The following is a 17373-nucleotide window of genomic DNA, read 5'->3' on the forward strand; positions in this document are numbered from 1 at the left end:
CGGAGCTAGCGAGCGTTATACGCATGCATATGGTGCATCTTCATTTATTTTTATGAAAGTAATGGACTAATTGGAACGAAATTTTGCACAGGTGTTACTGCAATCATACCCAAACTCCAAACTATGAGACCAATTGCTGCAGGTTTACAAATGTGGGCTAGTACCTTTAAAGGACAAGCTCACTTCATAGACATGAGGGTTGAGTGAATGCAGCAATATTAGTAGAACACATCGGTGAAAGTTTGAGGAAAATCGGACAATCCGTTCAAAAGTTATGAATTTTTTAAATTTCTGCTGAGTCGCGGCTAGATGAGAAGACTACTATAGCTTGTGATGTCACATGTGTCCAACGATATAAAGAAAGAATATAAAGAAAATTCAACATATTTCCAATTTTCTCGCATAGCAAAAGAACTCTCGACTTCTCTCTTTCAGAAGGCAGGAGGAATAATATTTCCCTTAACATGCATACATCAGTAACAAGTCCAAGAAATGTGCACTTTTTTCTAACAGTAAAGTTTTGAGAAATTTTTTTTTAAATTTCCTTACATCGTTGTATGCATGTGACATCACAAGCTATAGTAGTCTTTTCATCCAGCCGTCACTGAGCAGAAATGTAAAAAATGCATAACTTTTGAACGGATTGTCCAATTTTCCTCGAAACTTTCACTAATGCGTTCTACTAATAGTGCTGCATTCTGTCAATCCGATGAAGGTGAACTTGTCCTTTAATGTAACTACCTATGTACAGGAGGCCATAGAATTGGTAGGCAGAAACAAAGAGTATGATAAAGAAGATCCCTCAGTGTGAGTCATGTATTAGGGAGTGAATTGGCTCAGATTGGTCACAGAAATGACCTGTTGGGGAGGGGGGGGGGGGGCACAGAAAGAGCAGTCAAAAGTAATATGTGTATCTTTTATTGCACATTGCAATCCAGTCAGGAAGTGCAGAGTAGGAAATCGCATGAACAAAGCAAACCTGTACAGGTTCCTGATTTGCTTTGCTACTGTAATCCTTGTTGTGACTGGGGGTGGGGGTGGGGGGGGGGCATAATATGACATGGTGCTTTTCATCCATGTCTTTCAGCCAAATTGCATGAGTTCCTGCATTAAACATTATTTTTTTGAGAGACCATTTAATCCTTTCTGCTCTGCCATTATGGCAATGTTGTTAAGAATTAGTCCCTTCAGACGATTACCCTGTAGTATTTGCTGTAATAATAAAATGTATAATGCAGTCTGTAGTGTACATTTTGTGCTTGACTGTGCGCCAGTGTGTGTGTTTATATATGGAGGGAGTGTCTGTATTCATATGATCTGTATGAGAAGCAATGATTTAACCCGTTGAGGACGAGTCCGAGTATACTAGGCCAGGTATCCACGGGAAATGCGTGTTGTAGCAAAATCAGTCCGTCCTCAACGGGTTAAGTTGCTTCTAGAGTAAATGTTGCTGGTAGGGAAACCAACAGCTGAGCTTTGTTTTGTTTTGTTTTGCTTTTTTAATACAAAAGCAAGTCTAATTTAAGTGCCACTTTAATTGAATTTGTACAAATACGTAATCAAAATGAGTGAGTAACGAGATTGGCTTTTCAAGATTTGTTTTTGTGTTTATTTTCAGCACATTGATAAAATATGTGCTACGTAGTTTGACAAGAATGAGGACTTGTAAAGGCAACAACTTGAAAGCACATTGTATGTAGGTAAATGTCAACATGGATTGCAAAATTTTGTATTATATGTCATAATGGAGACTCCCCCCCCCCCCCCCTGCCTTTTTTTTTTTTTTGTGAGGATCAGAGGGATGTTCTTCCCCAGTTTATTGTACTTCTGGCTTTCGTCATCATACAAATATTTTTGTTCAGATGAGGGGAAATTATGCTATAAAAGGGATCTCAAGCATGACATGCTGATATTGTGCAGCCAAAATGGAGTAGATTTTTTTTTGTGCTGTGATTACAGGAAGGAAGATTCATCAACTTGCTGGTTGCAGTTTTTTGTTCTCTTCCATGAATTTTCTCTTCCTGCATTCAACAGTACAATCTGTGGTTCGCTAAATCGAAAAGGAACCTGCGATAAAGGGTTTTGATTCTGAAGTGAAAAGAAAATGGATTAGAAGGCTTATCTTGTGTAGAAATTGTATTGGTTGTGTTGTGTTTTGTTTTGTTTTTCTGCTTTTTATGTTGTTTGCCACAGTTTACTTGCTGTACAGTTGTATTTCAATTGATTTGCTGTGTGTGTATGTGTGTGTGTGTGTGTGTGTGTGTGTGTTTTCCCCTCATATTTTGGGTCGGATGCAGTGCAGACATGCCTGTAGGTCATGAGCAGTACAGAACACTGTACTATGAGTGGCATGTTGCACATAATCTGTAGTGTACATGTACATGACAGCCAAGAATAGTTCTCAGCTGGGATTATATGCATTACAGTTTCTGTAATACAGCTTGTATTGTGTAATTGAAAATGATGGAAATTTTGGACACAGCAGTGTGCAAATGTAGAGTGTTTGGTGTGTGTGGTTTTTTTTTTTTTTGGGGGGGGCGGAGGAAGGGCTGGGATGGGGTGGAATGTTGTGGGATGTTGTTTGGGCAGGGGGTTTAGTCGTAAGAAATGTACAATGTATAAAATCACAAGCTCTGTGTGGATACATTGTGCATACATGTGAATGCACTAGTAATAAACTCTCTATCGATCAATATGTGTATGCTTCTACATTAACCTTCACCCGCTGGTGCTCTTTGATCTTGGTGAGTGTTCATTGTACTGGGTGTTGACTGTGTATGTACACTGACACTATAGTGACAAGTCTGTCAACATTTTGGTCATGGATGAATACCAAGTAAATAACTGTATTTAAGTGTGAGTCAAAGCCCTGGTTCTTAATCAGGGATGGTTAAGCTATCTGCAGCTACACAAATGTAGTTTTTTGTTGTTATCCATCAAAATGAAAAAAAAAATGAAATTCATCAGGATGATCTGTCAAAGATATAGAGAAATATAGAAACTGTCATCTTTATCATATTTCCATTATTTCTATTCATAGTGTTGATGATTCTGTTACTTCCTTAATTGAAGTAACGAAGGAAAAGATTACAAAATAGTTTTCTAGAATTAGTAGTACAGTCTGGTGTCCTGAGGTGAGACTGGACATGTGCAGATGTGCAGATGTCCAGATCGGTCCAGGCAGACGATGGCGAAAGGCGTGGGCCGATGTCAGTAGATGTGGGAGATTAGAGCCGTTAGTTTTTCACACGTTCCCTGCTGTACAAGACACCCTTACAATACTACAGTACAGGAAGTCTGCTAATCCGCACTCCCCCATAGGATATCACATAGCATTCCCGTTCCGATTTCTTGATGTGTCCGTGAAATCAGACACCAGTGCTGGAAGATGATCTTCGCCATAGAGACATACTCTGGTATCATATGCTTGCAGTGTATCTCAATCTCCATTTTTTTTTTTTATTCTCTCTCTCTCTCTTTCCTGAGAGATTGTTAAGTACTATGTTTATCCATGGAGCTAGTAGCTGTATGGTTTGTCATTGTAATGCAGGTCATCTTCACTGTGGATAGTCTGTGTGAAATGCTGCTTGTACCATTTTTTTTTTTTTTTTTAAACGGTATACATCTGCTTACAATGTCCCATCAATGAGTAATGGAATTCTGTTGCTCACATTGTATCATGATGTACAAATGTACTTGGCTATTAGTTTTGGTTGTGTTTTATATGCCTACAGGTATCAAGTTACAATGTCACCAGGCCCTATTATAGTCAGACAGATTTTGGTAGCATATCTGTTCATAGTAATTTTTTAGTTGCCATGATAGCTTGAAACTCAGATCATTGGTTAAAAATGTAGGGGAGATTTTGCTGAGGTCACAGGTCGATTTATAGAGGAAATACTTGACAGAATTCAATCAGTTCCTTCATATATCAAAGTGTTACAGGGTTAGTTTATTTAGGTAAAAGAGGAGTGTCGTATTACAGAACGCTCTGTACGTCTTTAAAGTGGCAGCACACTTTTTGGTAAATCACATTTGACATTTAAAGGGTTTGTACAGTTCTGGTCGAGGTGAGGATTTAGCTTTTAACGCTTTGCGAGATATTCAGAAACCACTCTATGAGATGTCAAAGAGCATGCAATTCTAAGGTGTATCAAACGTTTATTTGATGAAAATGGGTTTTGAAATGGCTGAGATATCCAAAAATAAAGTGAAACAAAGAGATCCTAATAAAAGACGTGGCCTGTAGTCTTTTATTATTATCACTTTTTTGGATATCTCAGCCATTTGAAAACCAATTTTCATCAGTGAATCCTTCTTAAAATTACATGCTTTTTCATATTTCATAAGAGGTTTCTCAGTATCTCACTTAGGAATGTTCAAAACATGAATCCCATACTTGCCAACATTTTCATTTGAGAAAGCGGTAGAATCCAGGATGCCTATGCGAGCATGCAGCGCTAGCTTGAATGCTAATGAAATCTTTCAAAAGCAGTAGTCTACTGCCAAATGCTGTAGAGTTGGCAAGTATGGAATCCCCATCTAAACCAGAACTGTACAGTCCCTTTATTAAAGCTGGTCATTCAAAACATTCAAAGGGCATCATGGTATAAACTATATTGGCTCCATCATTTTTAAAGATAAAACATGCTTCTGAAGTTTTCTGTTTAAAACTGGATTAACAAGCAAAATTTACAGTGGGATATTACATACAAAAGCACACATACGTTTTGTACAAAATGTAATAATGATTTGGAGTTTCACAAGCCCCCCACCCCCACCCCCACCCCCAGGAGTGTCAAGTAATTTGTCAATGCTACTGTGTATCCCCCTCCCCCTCCCAGTTCTCTTAAAGGGTGAGATCAGCTTCAATTGTGTAAAGGACGTCAACAAAAACAAGATCTTTGCAAGGTGCCATGGATTGACTGTCAACCCTGATACACATATCTAGGTCAGATGGGTGAGGTCACAGAAAAACTGCCAGTGTGAATAGAGTACAAGTGTAATAGGTGTGCAAGATGCCAGATGAAGGCCATTTGTGCATGACTCAATCTGATAGGTATTTATGCTACACTTTGCTGTCTGACAATGAGCGTGTTTCTACTGAGCGATGAAAATTTGAGGTGATGTGAGGCGATGCAAGGTGATACGCGGTGATGCGGCGATGCACGGTGACACCTCAAATTTTTCCTCAGTAGAAACAGATTGGGTAGTGGCCGATGCGCGGTGATGTGAGGTGCTCCGTCGTCCACCTTTTGAGGTGGTCGATGCGCGATGATGATGCGAGGGACGATATTCAGTAGAAACACACCGGGTAGCGAAATTCGCGGTGTACCGCAAGTCTCGAATTACTGAGAGCTTTCGCCTTGCGCTTTTCAGAGCGGTTCATCGCACACTCCGACACTTGTGTACACAGCGACAGTAGTTTTGCGCATACATCATGCCTTATACCAACTCCTACTAAATGCTTGAGGTGGTACATGTGAATTGTGTGCATTCATCGTCTACTGTTTGCATGCCCAACAGCCTATTATACTGCATAAAACTGTGATTTTTACACTGCGTTCATTTTCCCACAATATCGTATCGTTTCAAAGTTGTAGATTCCTTTAATAATTCGTTTTCTCTGGAATACTAACGTTAGTAAGTCGGAGCCCTGGGAGAGCATTAACTGGACCCTCGACCTGCAACGATTCCTAATAACTACACTTTGTAAGTGGCAGGAAATGTTGGTGAGGGGCATTTTGGACGGAAAGACTTAACGAAATTCAGTGGCCTACCACAAAATGGCAGAGGGTAGCGCGACCCGATCTGCGACCTGAAAATACGTGACTTCCGGATTCATTGCATTTACCGTAGCACATCACCTCCCATCACCACGTATTTTATCGCTCAGTAGAAACAGCTCGAGTGGTCATAAAATATGAGGTGATGCGGGAGACAAAATTTGCGGTGATGCGAGATGATGCGAGGTGCTCTCAGTAGAAACATGCTCAATGGCTGTGTTTTAAATCCAAAAATTTTTTGAGGCAGAATCATGATGCTAAAGGTGTTTGAGGCATTTTCAGGAGTTAGATAAACGCAACCGTGTTTTCAAACGCTTTTTAGAAATGCCTTTTTGAAACATGTTTATACCGGCAGGTCAACTCCCAGCTGTTTCTGGTTGTGTTTTCTACCCATTATTTGTATGTGAATGATGAGGCATGTTAGGTGGTATAGAGTTGACCTTTTCTTCCCAGGTCGAACAGTGCAAAGCAGCTGCGCAGTGACAACAGTTCAATCGCGATTGTATAATGGTTATAAAGATACATGTAAATGCTGCACCCTGAGAATCGCGTTTTCATACCACGTTCGCAAACACCCTTCCAAACTCGTTTTGAATCATGATTCTCTCTCTCAAGTAAGATAAACGCAGCCATTGTGATGTGCCATTTTAGTTTCCAGAGGGGTGGTTCTCAAAGAATAAAGGTTATCTTAAAAGTTATGATCAGCTTTAATTATGGTGTACACATGTGTATGCTGTGTGTCTCTTCAACAGTATTCTACCTTCCTGATGAAAATGAAAATTTTGGAAAGTTTTTCATGTAGCGTCCAGAATAGCGAAAAGACCGCAAGCATGTAATAGGCAGGAGGAAAACATTAAATCTATTGATATTTCCTGTACAAAGTCCATTACCACCTTCAGGGAAGAGCGATGATTTTGTCGAGTGTTTTTCTTCTTCTTCAACAGGAACATACTTAAGTACATTAATTCCTCATCAACTGAAAAATCTCAAGAAACATTGAGCAAAAGATCTTCGACACAGGGATAGGTGACGTAAATTTTCAGTGATAATGAGAGTACAATTAGATCTTTTGTAGAATGCAAAAATTATATTTTCAATCTACTGTGCTGCGAGAGCTCCTTGATAATGCTATTTTTAGTGAAAATTGATGCTTTTCTGTAGTCAACTGAATCTCCTACCCATACATTGTACTCCCACTCACTTACGATTTGACCCAGTGTTTCTGCCACATGGGAAGTTTGTTTGAGGTTAGCAAGGGTATTTTTTGTTTACAATGTGCTGAGTGTAAAGACGAACTTCTGGTGACTCACAAATCTGTTTTTATATTTTGCAAAAGGAAAGGTATCGCCCATGCTCACACCCCTGCGCTCTAATTGGTTACAATTGTCTGGTCAGTGACCCTCGGGTAATCCGTCTTAGGAAAAAAACAACAAAGAGGATCACTGCCAAAATGTATAGGGCGACTAGAGGAGATTTTTGTTCAGATTTCAAGAGTTAGCAGGATCTCGTGTCAGTACATTGTATTGCTCACTCTATTCTATTCATTTTGTTGATTTTTTTTTTTTGCTTGCTGTGTTTTGCTATAAAAAGTTTGTGGCCAGTGGCACAGAAGTATTCATTTACTGTTGTCAGAGTTGAAGGCCATGTGTGAGTCATGTATTTAGTATTTGTTTGACTTCTCCTGTTCTTCTACATGTACTTTTGTCTGCAATGGAGTAGCATTAGTCTTCTCCTCCCCCTAAAAAAAAATAAGAAATAAAAAATAAATAAATGAAAGAAGCATGCAATTTTTTTAGATCAATATGAAAGCAGCTGATCAGTATCAAGCAAAATGAGACAAGGGGTATAGATAGTACAGACATGTAGTACCATCACTGTGGTCAGTGAACATGGTTTCCTGAAATTGAAATAGTCATTTTAACTAATTTTCAAAAGATCTGCCTAGCAGAAAACAAAAGAAGGAAAAGACTGGTGGGGTTTCAAGAACTGTAGAGATGGGGTTTTTGTTTGTTTGTTTGTTTGTTTGTTTTTTCAATCAATGCAAGTCCAAATCCATGAAAAACCCAGGTTTTTTTGCAGCCATGATTTTCCATGATTTTCCTCCCCCACCAGTTTATCAGCAACTGCCTAGCAACCTCCGAGGCAAGTCTAGAATGTCAAAATAACCCACATGTTTTGCTGCCTCTTTAAATGTCTCTTTGGCATGCTGTGGCATATTTCCATACTGAGAACATATCTCCAGTTACTTGTTTTCTCATTGTATTTGTGATGCACCACAGCATACCAAAACTGGGTTTTGTAAATATTATTAAAGAATAGATGTCTCATGTAAGAGATTTGTATTAGTGTGATCTATGCTCATATCAATCAGCAATCGAAGATGTTGACACGGATGTAGCTTCATGGAAAAGATACCCATGGAGTGACGTCATGTGTGAAAAAAAAATTGAGACTTATCAGTATGAACCCTCATTTAAAGCTTGGCCTACATAATTTCACGTTGCTTGTACAGCACCATGTGAAATGAGTTTGTTGACATTCAGATGAACACCATCATTGCCACAGACAACATTTTCATGCACAAAGTCAAAGTCCAACATTGTTCAAGTATTCACCAATCTGATGCTTTGTTTTAGTGCTTTCAACTGAAGTAAACTTTTTCTTGAGGCAGGCTCTGTCTTGATTAGGCAAGTCAGAGACATACATTTGTATTCCTGTATTTCAGGAAACATTATCAAAAGTGGATGATTACATTTCAAATTAAATTTTGCAAGCACCAGTGTGTTAACAGCATGAGGAAAACAAAGCATGACAAGGTAAAAAATGCTAGATCTATGCTTGTGAAAACACAATGCAGCTATGGCTTCCTCTTTCTTTTTTAGCAGAAAATGTATTTGGAACAAGCTTTGTTTTTGTTTGTAGGGGGATGAAAATAATCCTTGCAGTGATATGATTGTTCCATTTGTAGCTTCAGCTCGTACAAGTTCCTTTCTGCACTTGATCTTCCCTTGGGTTATTTGTATCTTTCCCGAGACCATGTACAAGTATCACTAGAAGTGTCATCAGAAGATTATAAAGTCAAAGGGAAACCTAGTAACACATCAACTGTCAGTGCCATAGATGGACTTTATACATATCCTGAATAAAAAAAAAAACCACACACAAACAAACAAACTAGACATAATGGAACAAAGCAGAATAGAAACGAGCCGTCTGCTCCTTGCAGATTTCGGCCACATCGCACCTGAACTCCACACTTATCAGCCGGGGCACATCCCAGCCGCCTCGACGCCCAATTACAGTCCCAGCGGGCATGAAATTAGTGACATCCTAGGTGGGCGGAGGTAGATACGAGACGGGACCAGACTGAAATGAAGTCGGGCGGGGAGCTCCCAGTGAGATCGTTTCGGGACATGCGGTCACATGCTTGCACTTTAGGGGCTATATTTAGGAGTTACCGCTTTTCTTTCTTTCTTTTTTTAAATCCCTTTCTCAAGGGCTTGTGTACAAGAACAGAGTGATGTACTTTGTACACATTCTGTCCACCACAAGACTTGACATATTATATGCTTACTTTACCTCTGCTGAGATGTGGGTTGGAGTCAATACCATTAAAGAGAAATTCCAGGCGAGTTTAAAGTTACTCTCAAAAGAAAGAGTGAAATGTAACAAGCACAACTGTGAAAACTTGGTCAAAATTGGACTAAAAGTAATGAAATTTTAAAGATTCGCTAATTTTCTTGAACAGAGTTCGTGAACAGGTGCTATGAATATATATCAGTGAGTGAGCTGTTGATGTCGTCATACATTTAAGTCAATCAAGTTGCTGTTTTACTTGTCATCACGGTTTCTTTCTATGTGCCAAGGTATGTTAAGAGCCTTGCAAAATAAATTAAAGATCACACAGTATTATTGGGGGGGTTTTTAATCTATCAATTTGATTTTTTTTTTTTTGTCAGGAAGGTCAATACAACCAGTTAAAAACTTCTTTCAAATTCATGAAATTCTTTCGTTGAGATGTTTTCATTGCAACTGATTGACAAATTGCCCTACAATGACGTACATCGCACTGAATTGATCAGTGTTTTAGTAGTAGCCATGATCAAAAAATCATGGGTGTACATACTCGAGCAGGATTCGAACCTACGACTTCCTGATCACCAGACAGGCGTCATCTCCACTAGACCATCGAGCTTTTGCCTGAAAGCAAGTGTTGGTTCTAATCCTTATAACATGCAGCGGGTACTGCATAATTATTCAAATTCATGAAATTCTTCCGTCGAGCTGTTTTCATTGCAACTGATTGACAAATTGCCCTACATCGACGTAAAAACTTCTTTGCTCTTACCGTTTCCTGTCTTTTCTTCTTCCTCTTCTTCTTCAGCCCTTTCAAGTCTGATTTCATCCGAGCTAAGTACCAGCGGCTAGACTTCGTCCACAGACTCAAGGATGGTGACGAGGCAACCGTCAAAGACCTCAGCAGAGTAAGTGATAATTTCTTTATCAGTTTCAGCATGTCGGTAGTTAAATTTTCTGGTTTGTATGGTCCTATCTTATTGGTATCAAAATTGGAAATGCGACACAGAATAGGCTGGAAGTTGGTTAAGATGATATTCTATTATATGGAAATCCAAAACAGTGGCATAAACAAATAATTTTCACCAAAAGAAAACAAAATGTGCTCGATTGTACCATTTCCTCAAACTGGTGCATTTAAAATATGAGACTGTCATAGTTTGTTATTTATGGGAATCATGTCTGTTTCTTGTTATAGGAGTTACTCATGTTATTGGACATTTACAAACAGACCTTAAAAACTTTGCATGTATACTCATGATTGATGGTTCAATTACAACAAGATCTACTGTCAGATATGTGTTATCACTCATTATATAACACCTGAGGAGATCCTTGTCATTTGATTGGTTGTTTAACATTGATGATTCGGCCCATTTCACTATGACGTCATCATCCGTGCAATTTTGGATCCATACGATTTGCTCCATTGCACGCTCGCTGAGAGCCCGACACACTACGTGTGTATGCGACAGCGCTCCAGCGTAAAGCGCTCAGTGAGCACTGCACTGTCGCGATCTCAATGTCTCTCTTGTTTCTCAATAATAAAACATCAAATGACAAGGATCTATTTTAGGCATTATATAAAACAAATAATAAATGTTTTTCATTCATGTAATGGACAGAATATTTCATTCGGTGAAAGATGAAATGTTTGATCCATTCAACTCGGCTGCGCCTCGTTGAATGGATCATTTCATCCTTCACCTCATGAAATATTCTGTCCATTGCACTCATAAACATTCATTATTTGTATACTACAATTTGAGATGATTATTCCAGTGATAATAAAGTTTACTTTTTTTTCTCTTCCGAATACCTACACCTACCTACGTTGTTGTTTTTTCTTCTGGTAAAGCTACATGTACATGTATTACTGACTGTCTTACGAAAAGTTTTGTATTGTATGAGAGATGATGTTACTAGGGGCATTAGGTTATAGATACCAAATTGATTTGTCTCAGTTGATTTTGCCATGACTGAACAGCTCAAAAGAAATGTAAATGAAACTGTCGAGGATCATCTCCTTTTCTTAGAATTTATCTGATAAATCTTAACTGTTTCCGGTACCGGTATACATATCTGCTCATGTGTCTTCTTCTCATTGAAAGATGTTTACTCCACAGATAAATTTTATCATCCCTTATTTGGAAAATCACTCTCTGTTTAAATATTTCCCCTTCTGGAAAAGTATTATTTTTCTCTATTGTAATAGTACTGTCAAATTTCCTCCATTGACTTACGATATGATCTCTTCCTACCATCAGCAACTTCACTCCAGCGTGAGGACAGGAAACCTGGAAACATGTCTTAGGCTGCTGTCTCTCGGAGCTTTGGCAAATTTCTACCACGCTGTAAGTCGGCCGTTCTCGATGAGTAGTAACATACTTCGCCATGTCTCCCTCCATATTCCCCTCACCAAACATCCCTTTCCAGGAAAAAAAAATATGATATGGAGGGAGAGGGGCTGAAGCATACTTTAATCCATTCCCATCTGGGTTACCGTACATGAAATTTCCATAACTTTAACACACACCACACTGGGGCCTATAGTTGACAATGTGTTTAATGTGATGGCTCACTTGGAGGAGAAACATACAGAACGTTCCATTACAAAGATCTGAGATGCTCTTGAAGGAAGTTGTCAGTCTTAAAACCTCCCTAATTACTGTAATTGTGGAAACTTTTCCGTGAGTGATTCTTCACACTTTGCCGGATAAGACGAATGCCGCATGTTTTTAATTCCGTGAAGTTAAAACATAAAAGTATCACAGATAGCAAGCAAAAAAAATATTGCATGCTTTTATCATCATACTTGATGTACAGTAGCATTCCAGAACCCAGAAGTTACATAGAGCATACTGTATATTTTTGACAACAAAAGTTGTGATTACGTCATGTTTTCTGTGCCTCATATTCCAAACAGCAGAACTCGTCAATACAGCTTTTTGCTTCACATATATGCGGAAATATGCGTACAGTGTGTTCGCAAAGTTGTAGAGAAAAGGCCAAGCATTGCTTTGATGTGAATTGTATGACAAATCTATGATTGTTTTTCTTTCAAATGATCAATGGCTACATCATTGTAGAGGTATGACTAGTGCAAAAAACAGTGTCAGAAACTTAGAATTTACATGCAAATCCCATAGGGCACACCACTTGATTCATTCACCACATAAAATGCAAGCCACATGTGACGGGAATGGAATCGCGAGAAACGCTTTCATTGTACTGTGGTATTTGGCCATTTATCAATCGGTTTGAGCAGGTTTGTGGGTTTGAGCAGAATATGCAAAGTTGGCACACCGTCGACTGAGTTGGGCTTGCGAACGTGGCAAATAAAGAGTTCAAAGAGAACACACCCAAAAATGTTGTGCCCATGGGATAAGAAAGCATTTGGTCTACTATCAGTTGGTTATTCATGACTGAGTAGACTGCTTGCTACCAAATTTCTTCTCCTCTTCACTTCTCTGATCCTGACATTGCTACTGAATGAGTGTGTTGCGTGTGTGTGGTGTGTGTTGCGCTGTGTGTGTGATAAGAACATGTCGTGTGTGTATAGTGTAGGGCTGATAAGTTTTGTGTGTGTGTGTGTGTGTGGTGTTTTTTTTTTTCCTTCTTTCCATTTTTGCACAATATGCCATTAACAGCTGTATTTTGTATAATTTTGATTTGGGCCTCAACAACAAACACCAGATGCTTCAAAGGGGTCCCGGCATTAATTTCTGTAACATGTGCATGTATGTTTATACACATTGCTTTTGTTTTTATTGTGTACATAATGTACTTTTGATTTATCTTGTGCCGAATAAAATTTAATTAGATTGAATTGAATTGATTGATTAAGTTGGTCATGTTTATCCTTTAAAAAAAATGCTTGCCATCTATTTGATACACCCATATAAATCCTAGACTTTGTTCTGATTTCTGGTTATGTGGTACATTGTCATGTAAAAAATGCAAGACTGCACATGCATTATATTTTGTCACATAAAATTTTTTCAGGTGCGTGAAATGTGCTCTCCTTTGTACTTTGAAACACTAGTTTGCACAGCGTGATATTAGGGAGCTTTAGATTTTAGACGCGCGGACGTTCAAAGAGAAAAAAACATGATCTGAACGTGCGCAGTAACTTGATCCGCGCTACTGCGCACGCTCAGATCATGTTTTTTTCTCTTTGAACGTCCGCGCGTCTAAAATCTAAAGCTCCCTAATCTATGAGAGTGTGAGACCCTGTGAGATGTTGCAGACTAGTCCCGAGTGTACTCGGGCAGGTGTCTATGAAAAATGCTTTTAATATTGTTATGTAGCAAAATCAGCTTCAAGTCTCTATGGGTTAAGCTTAATTGTTTATTTTATTTGCATTAATTTTACAGTGAGCGACAATATTGACAAAAATTGTAAAAATGATCATGATGAGATTGTGATAATTTTGATGAGAAAAAGGGAAGTACAATGATTGCATGGATTTGGTTTTGTTTTGGAAATGATAAATCTTTGCAGAAGTGTCAAATCAGCCAGCACCCCAGGCTCTTCATCTCTGAGAGTGAAACCAGATAAACCTGCACCTAGCTCCCTTAGGTTTCACATCCTCTCAATGTGTGTGTTCAATGGGGCCCTAAGTGTGGAAACTAAAGACCTTTTTGTGTGTGGTAGGCACTTGGAAGTGAAACAAGAACTTGCCACTTATCGGATCTCCTAATTACTAGGTCTACTGGTAATGCCCTATTAAAGTACAGGACTCCCTCCCCTTCATTATCGCCCCCGCACGCACATGCATGCACTTTTATGTTCTCATATTCTAGCTAAAATTCTTTGCTGCATAAAGGCAGACCTTATTAATTTGAAAGACCGTTTGTTGGTAGCTCATATGTTGATATCAAGCATTCTTGCTAGTTTATGCAGTACCGTATTTGCCAGTGATAAGGCCGCACTATTTTTCACCCAAATAAAGCAGGAAACTTGAGTTGCAGCCTACAATATATGCCATCACAACCAAATCACGGTTTGTCCAACCATGGAGCAGTAGTTCCATGATCCAACCTAGCAAATCACCTCCTTGAACCAAATCTTGCATGGGACTATGCAATATGCCAATATCATGCAATGAATGATGCAATCTTATGGAAAAAGCTATGTTATGCGATCAAGAGACACCTTGTTGGTGCTTTTTGGTCATCACCTACCAATCGCTGTTGTTTCCATGACAACTTTAGGGAGATCAAACAAAGTCTTTAGACACAAAGCACTGTGTGAACAAATAACTTTCCATTGCTGTCATGGCTGTTACAATACAGTGGACTCCTGTTATTCTGAAGTCCTTTGGACCAGCAATTTTCTTTTGTTATATCAAAATTTTGTTATAACCGAACAAATAAACAATAAAGACCCATAGAGAGGATCATCTTGCAGTCTGAATTTTTATTTCACTGTAACCGGAATTTCGTTATAAACCATATTCGTTATAACGGGAGTGCACTGTACAATAACCTCACCCACAAGCATCATAAACATCACACAATAATAGCACTATTTCATGCAATACTCGGCTATTGCATATCAAGCTGTACAGTGTGCACATTGGTGTATGTCAATAAAAACACATGCATGCACTCTCATTTTCATATGAGTTTGATACTTTAACATTTTGCGCAGACACTCTCAACTATTCTTCAAGTTATGTGCTTGGATTATTTTTCTAAAGCTAACGTGGAGCCTGCATCTTTCCGTTCGTGCCTCTAAAACTTAGAATTAATGATAACACACACACATGCATACACATAAACAAATGCTATTAAAAAAAAGCACAAAAAACAAGGCAGAAATACAAATGTTGTTTATTGTCAAAATTCAGAAAACTTATGAAAGTTTTGATCAGAATTTGTTTCTTCTTTTTTATCGCCAAAGCCTGGGTGTGGCTTAAATGGAGGTGCATCCTCATCGGCAGTGAATACGGTATGTCTTCTATGTAGACTGGAGTTAATGTTCAGGATGGAAAGAAAAAAGTTTTTAGTGTAAAAAAATTGATATCAAGGGCATTTATTTAACAGGTATTTTTGAAGAGGGATGACTGAAACTTAGTTAACAACCTGACTTTGTGTATTGTATTTTCTACTGATATGGAACAATGCTTCTGCAGTTCCACCCTATTGGGTACAGGGTCTTTACCTGGATGTCCCAAGACCGGTGTTAACCCTTTGAGGACGAGTCCCGAGTATACATATTGTACTCGAGTAGGTGTCTAGATAGGAAATACGTGTTGTATCAAAATCAGTCCGTCCTCAACGGGTTAATGAATGTTAGGAATGAATGAATGTTGTGAGAAATTATCAGATAAGGGGGGGGGGGGAATGGAGATCTGTATGTGAATATGACCATATAATTCCATAATTGTATTCTGGTTTTCTTTTTCCCCATCTCCCCATTCATTCTCACCCCATCATCTAATGATTTGTTGTCTGTCTGTCTTTCTGTTTAATTGTCTACATTCTCCCCCTCTTTGTCCCTCGGACACGCATAACATGCCTCTCTCCCCCTCATTTCGTGCATACATATTCTCTCCCTCCCCCCCACACACACTCACACACACACACACACACACACTCTCTCTCTCTAACGCATATCACCCTCCTCTCCCACTCATATAAATATCTCCCTCTCTTCTCTCTCTCTCTCTCTTCTCTCACATATACATATGCACACACATACTCTCTCTCTCTCTTTTCTTCTCTTGTATGCCTCTCCTATCATTCTCTCCACATCATCACTTTCCTCTCCTCCGTATGTCCCGTCTGCAGGAGAGGTGTAACACCCCACTCCACGTGGCCAGCAAGGCAGGCCAGATGTTGCAGTGTGAGCTGCTGATAGTCTACGGCGCAGACCCCGGCGCTCTGGATGCGGAGGGCCAAACCCCGGCAGATCTGGCCAAGTGAGTATATAGCATGAATCATCATTACCCCCACCATCATCTTAAAGCTTCAACAGTTTCATAACTCTCTGAACTCCATTTTGTAAAAGATCCCTTAGCCTCTGAAATGGCAAAGTAGAAGATACCATCAGATGAACAATTTTTAGATGCTTCATTCAGGATAAAGGAAAGGTTTCACATCCATGTGATCCAAATCACAATGTGCGGGAATGCTTACAAGAGTGTAGGAATCCTCATTGCCTCATTTGTATAAAATTGCATTACATATGTTTACTAAACCCAAATTTGAGTTTGTAAATTATGTTGTAATTTGTTTCGTAAAAGGCATTGAAATTTTTTTCAAGTCATAGATGCACGATATTAAAACCTGCTTTTATCACTATCATCATTATTACAACATAAGTTTTAAGTATAATGTTGAGGGGGATAAGAGGACAGCAATACAAAGAGCAAAGAGGTGCACACCTGACAGCCCATTGGTATCAGGCACTTTTCACAACTTAGACTATTGAATCTTGTCCCAAGTATGCTCAGGCAGCTGTCCATGGGAGATGTATGTTGAAGCAAAATCAGCTCATCCTCAATGGGTTAAAGGTGCATGGTCCCGGTGTTTTAGTCAAATGCGTATGCAGGCGCACGGCGCAAGTTTCCTATAGAGACCTACGCTATCGACTCCTCTTTAGCACTTACGCTTTGGCCCACTTCCCCGAGTCCGAAGAAGTCCGACTCACTGTAGTCAGTGGTCCGATCACAGTTCGGCTCATGATTCGGCTGAGGGGGATGACAACTTCAGCAAACTTCTTTTGTGATGTCATAATAAGAAGCACATATGCACGCACCATGGTATTACTACAGACTGCGCGTTGCGCAGAGAAGACAACGAAGGCAATGTTACTTAGCAACACGTGCGTGCTTTACTCTTGATGACAGCTCAACTTCGCCTATCTTCGTATCAATGCCAACGGTGATCGGCATTATCATCAACAGCGCCCTCTACACTACCGGGACTATGCACCTTTAAGTGTTAACCCTTCCTGTGTTGTATTCAAGTTTACTAGTAATGCCACATTTGTGTATACTCAC

The 17373-nt window shown here is 39.2% G+C and overlaps 1 protein-coding gene across 1 annotated transcript in view; it reads left to right on the forward strand.

Annotated features, from left to right (window-relative positions):
- LOC140227544 (ARF GTPase-activating protein GIT2-like) overlaps positions 1-17373 on the forward strand; it is a 101246-nt gene that overhangs the window by 33034 nt on the left and 50839 nt on the right. Inside the window, exons 4-6 of the mRNA XM_072307949.1 lie at positions 10171-10270; positions 11630-11716; positions 16160-16290. Coding sequence (XP_072164050.1) covers positions 10171-10270; positions 11630-11716; positions 16160-16290 — 318 coding nt within the window. The remainder of the gene's footprint in view (positions 1-10170; positions 10271-11629; positions 11717-16159; positions 16291-17373) is intronic.

The sequence above is a fragment of the Diadema setosum genome, chromosome 4 (genome assembly GCF_964275005.1).
Source record: "Diadema setosum chromosome 4, eeDiaSeto1, whole genome shotgun sequence".
Lineage (NCBI taxonomy): Eukaryota > Metazoa > Echinodermata > Echinoidea > Diadematoida > Diadematidae > Diadema > Diadema setosum.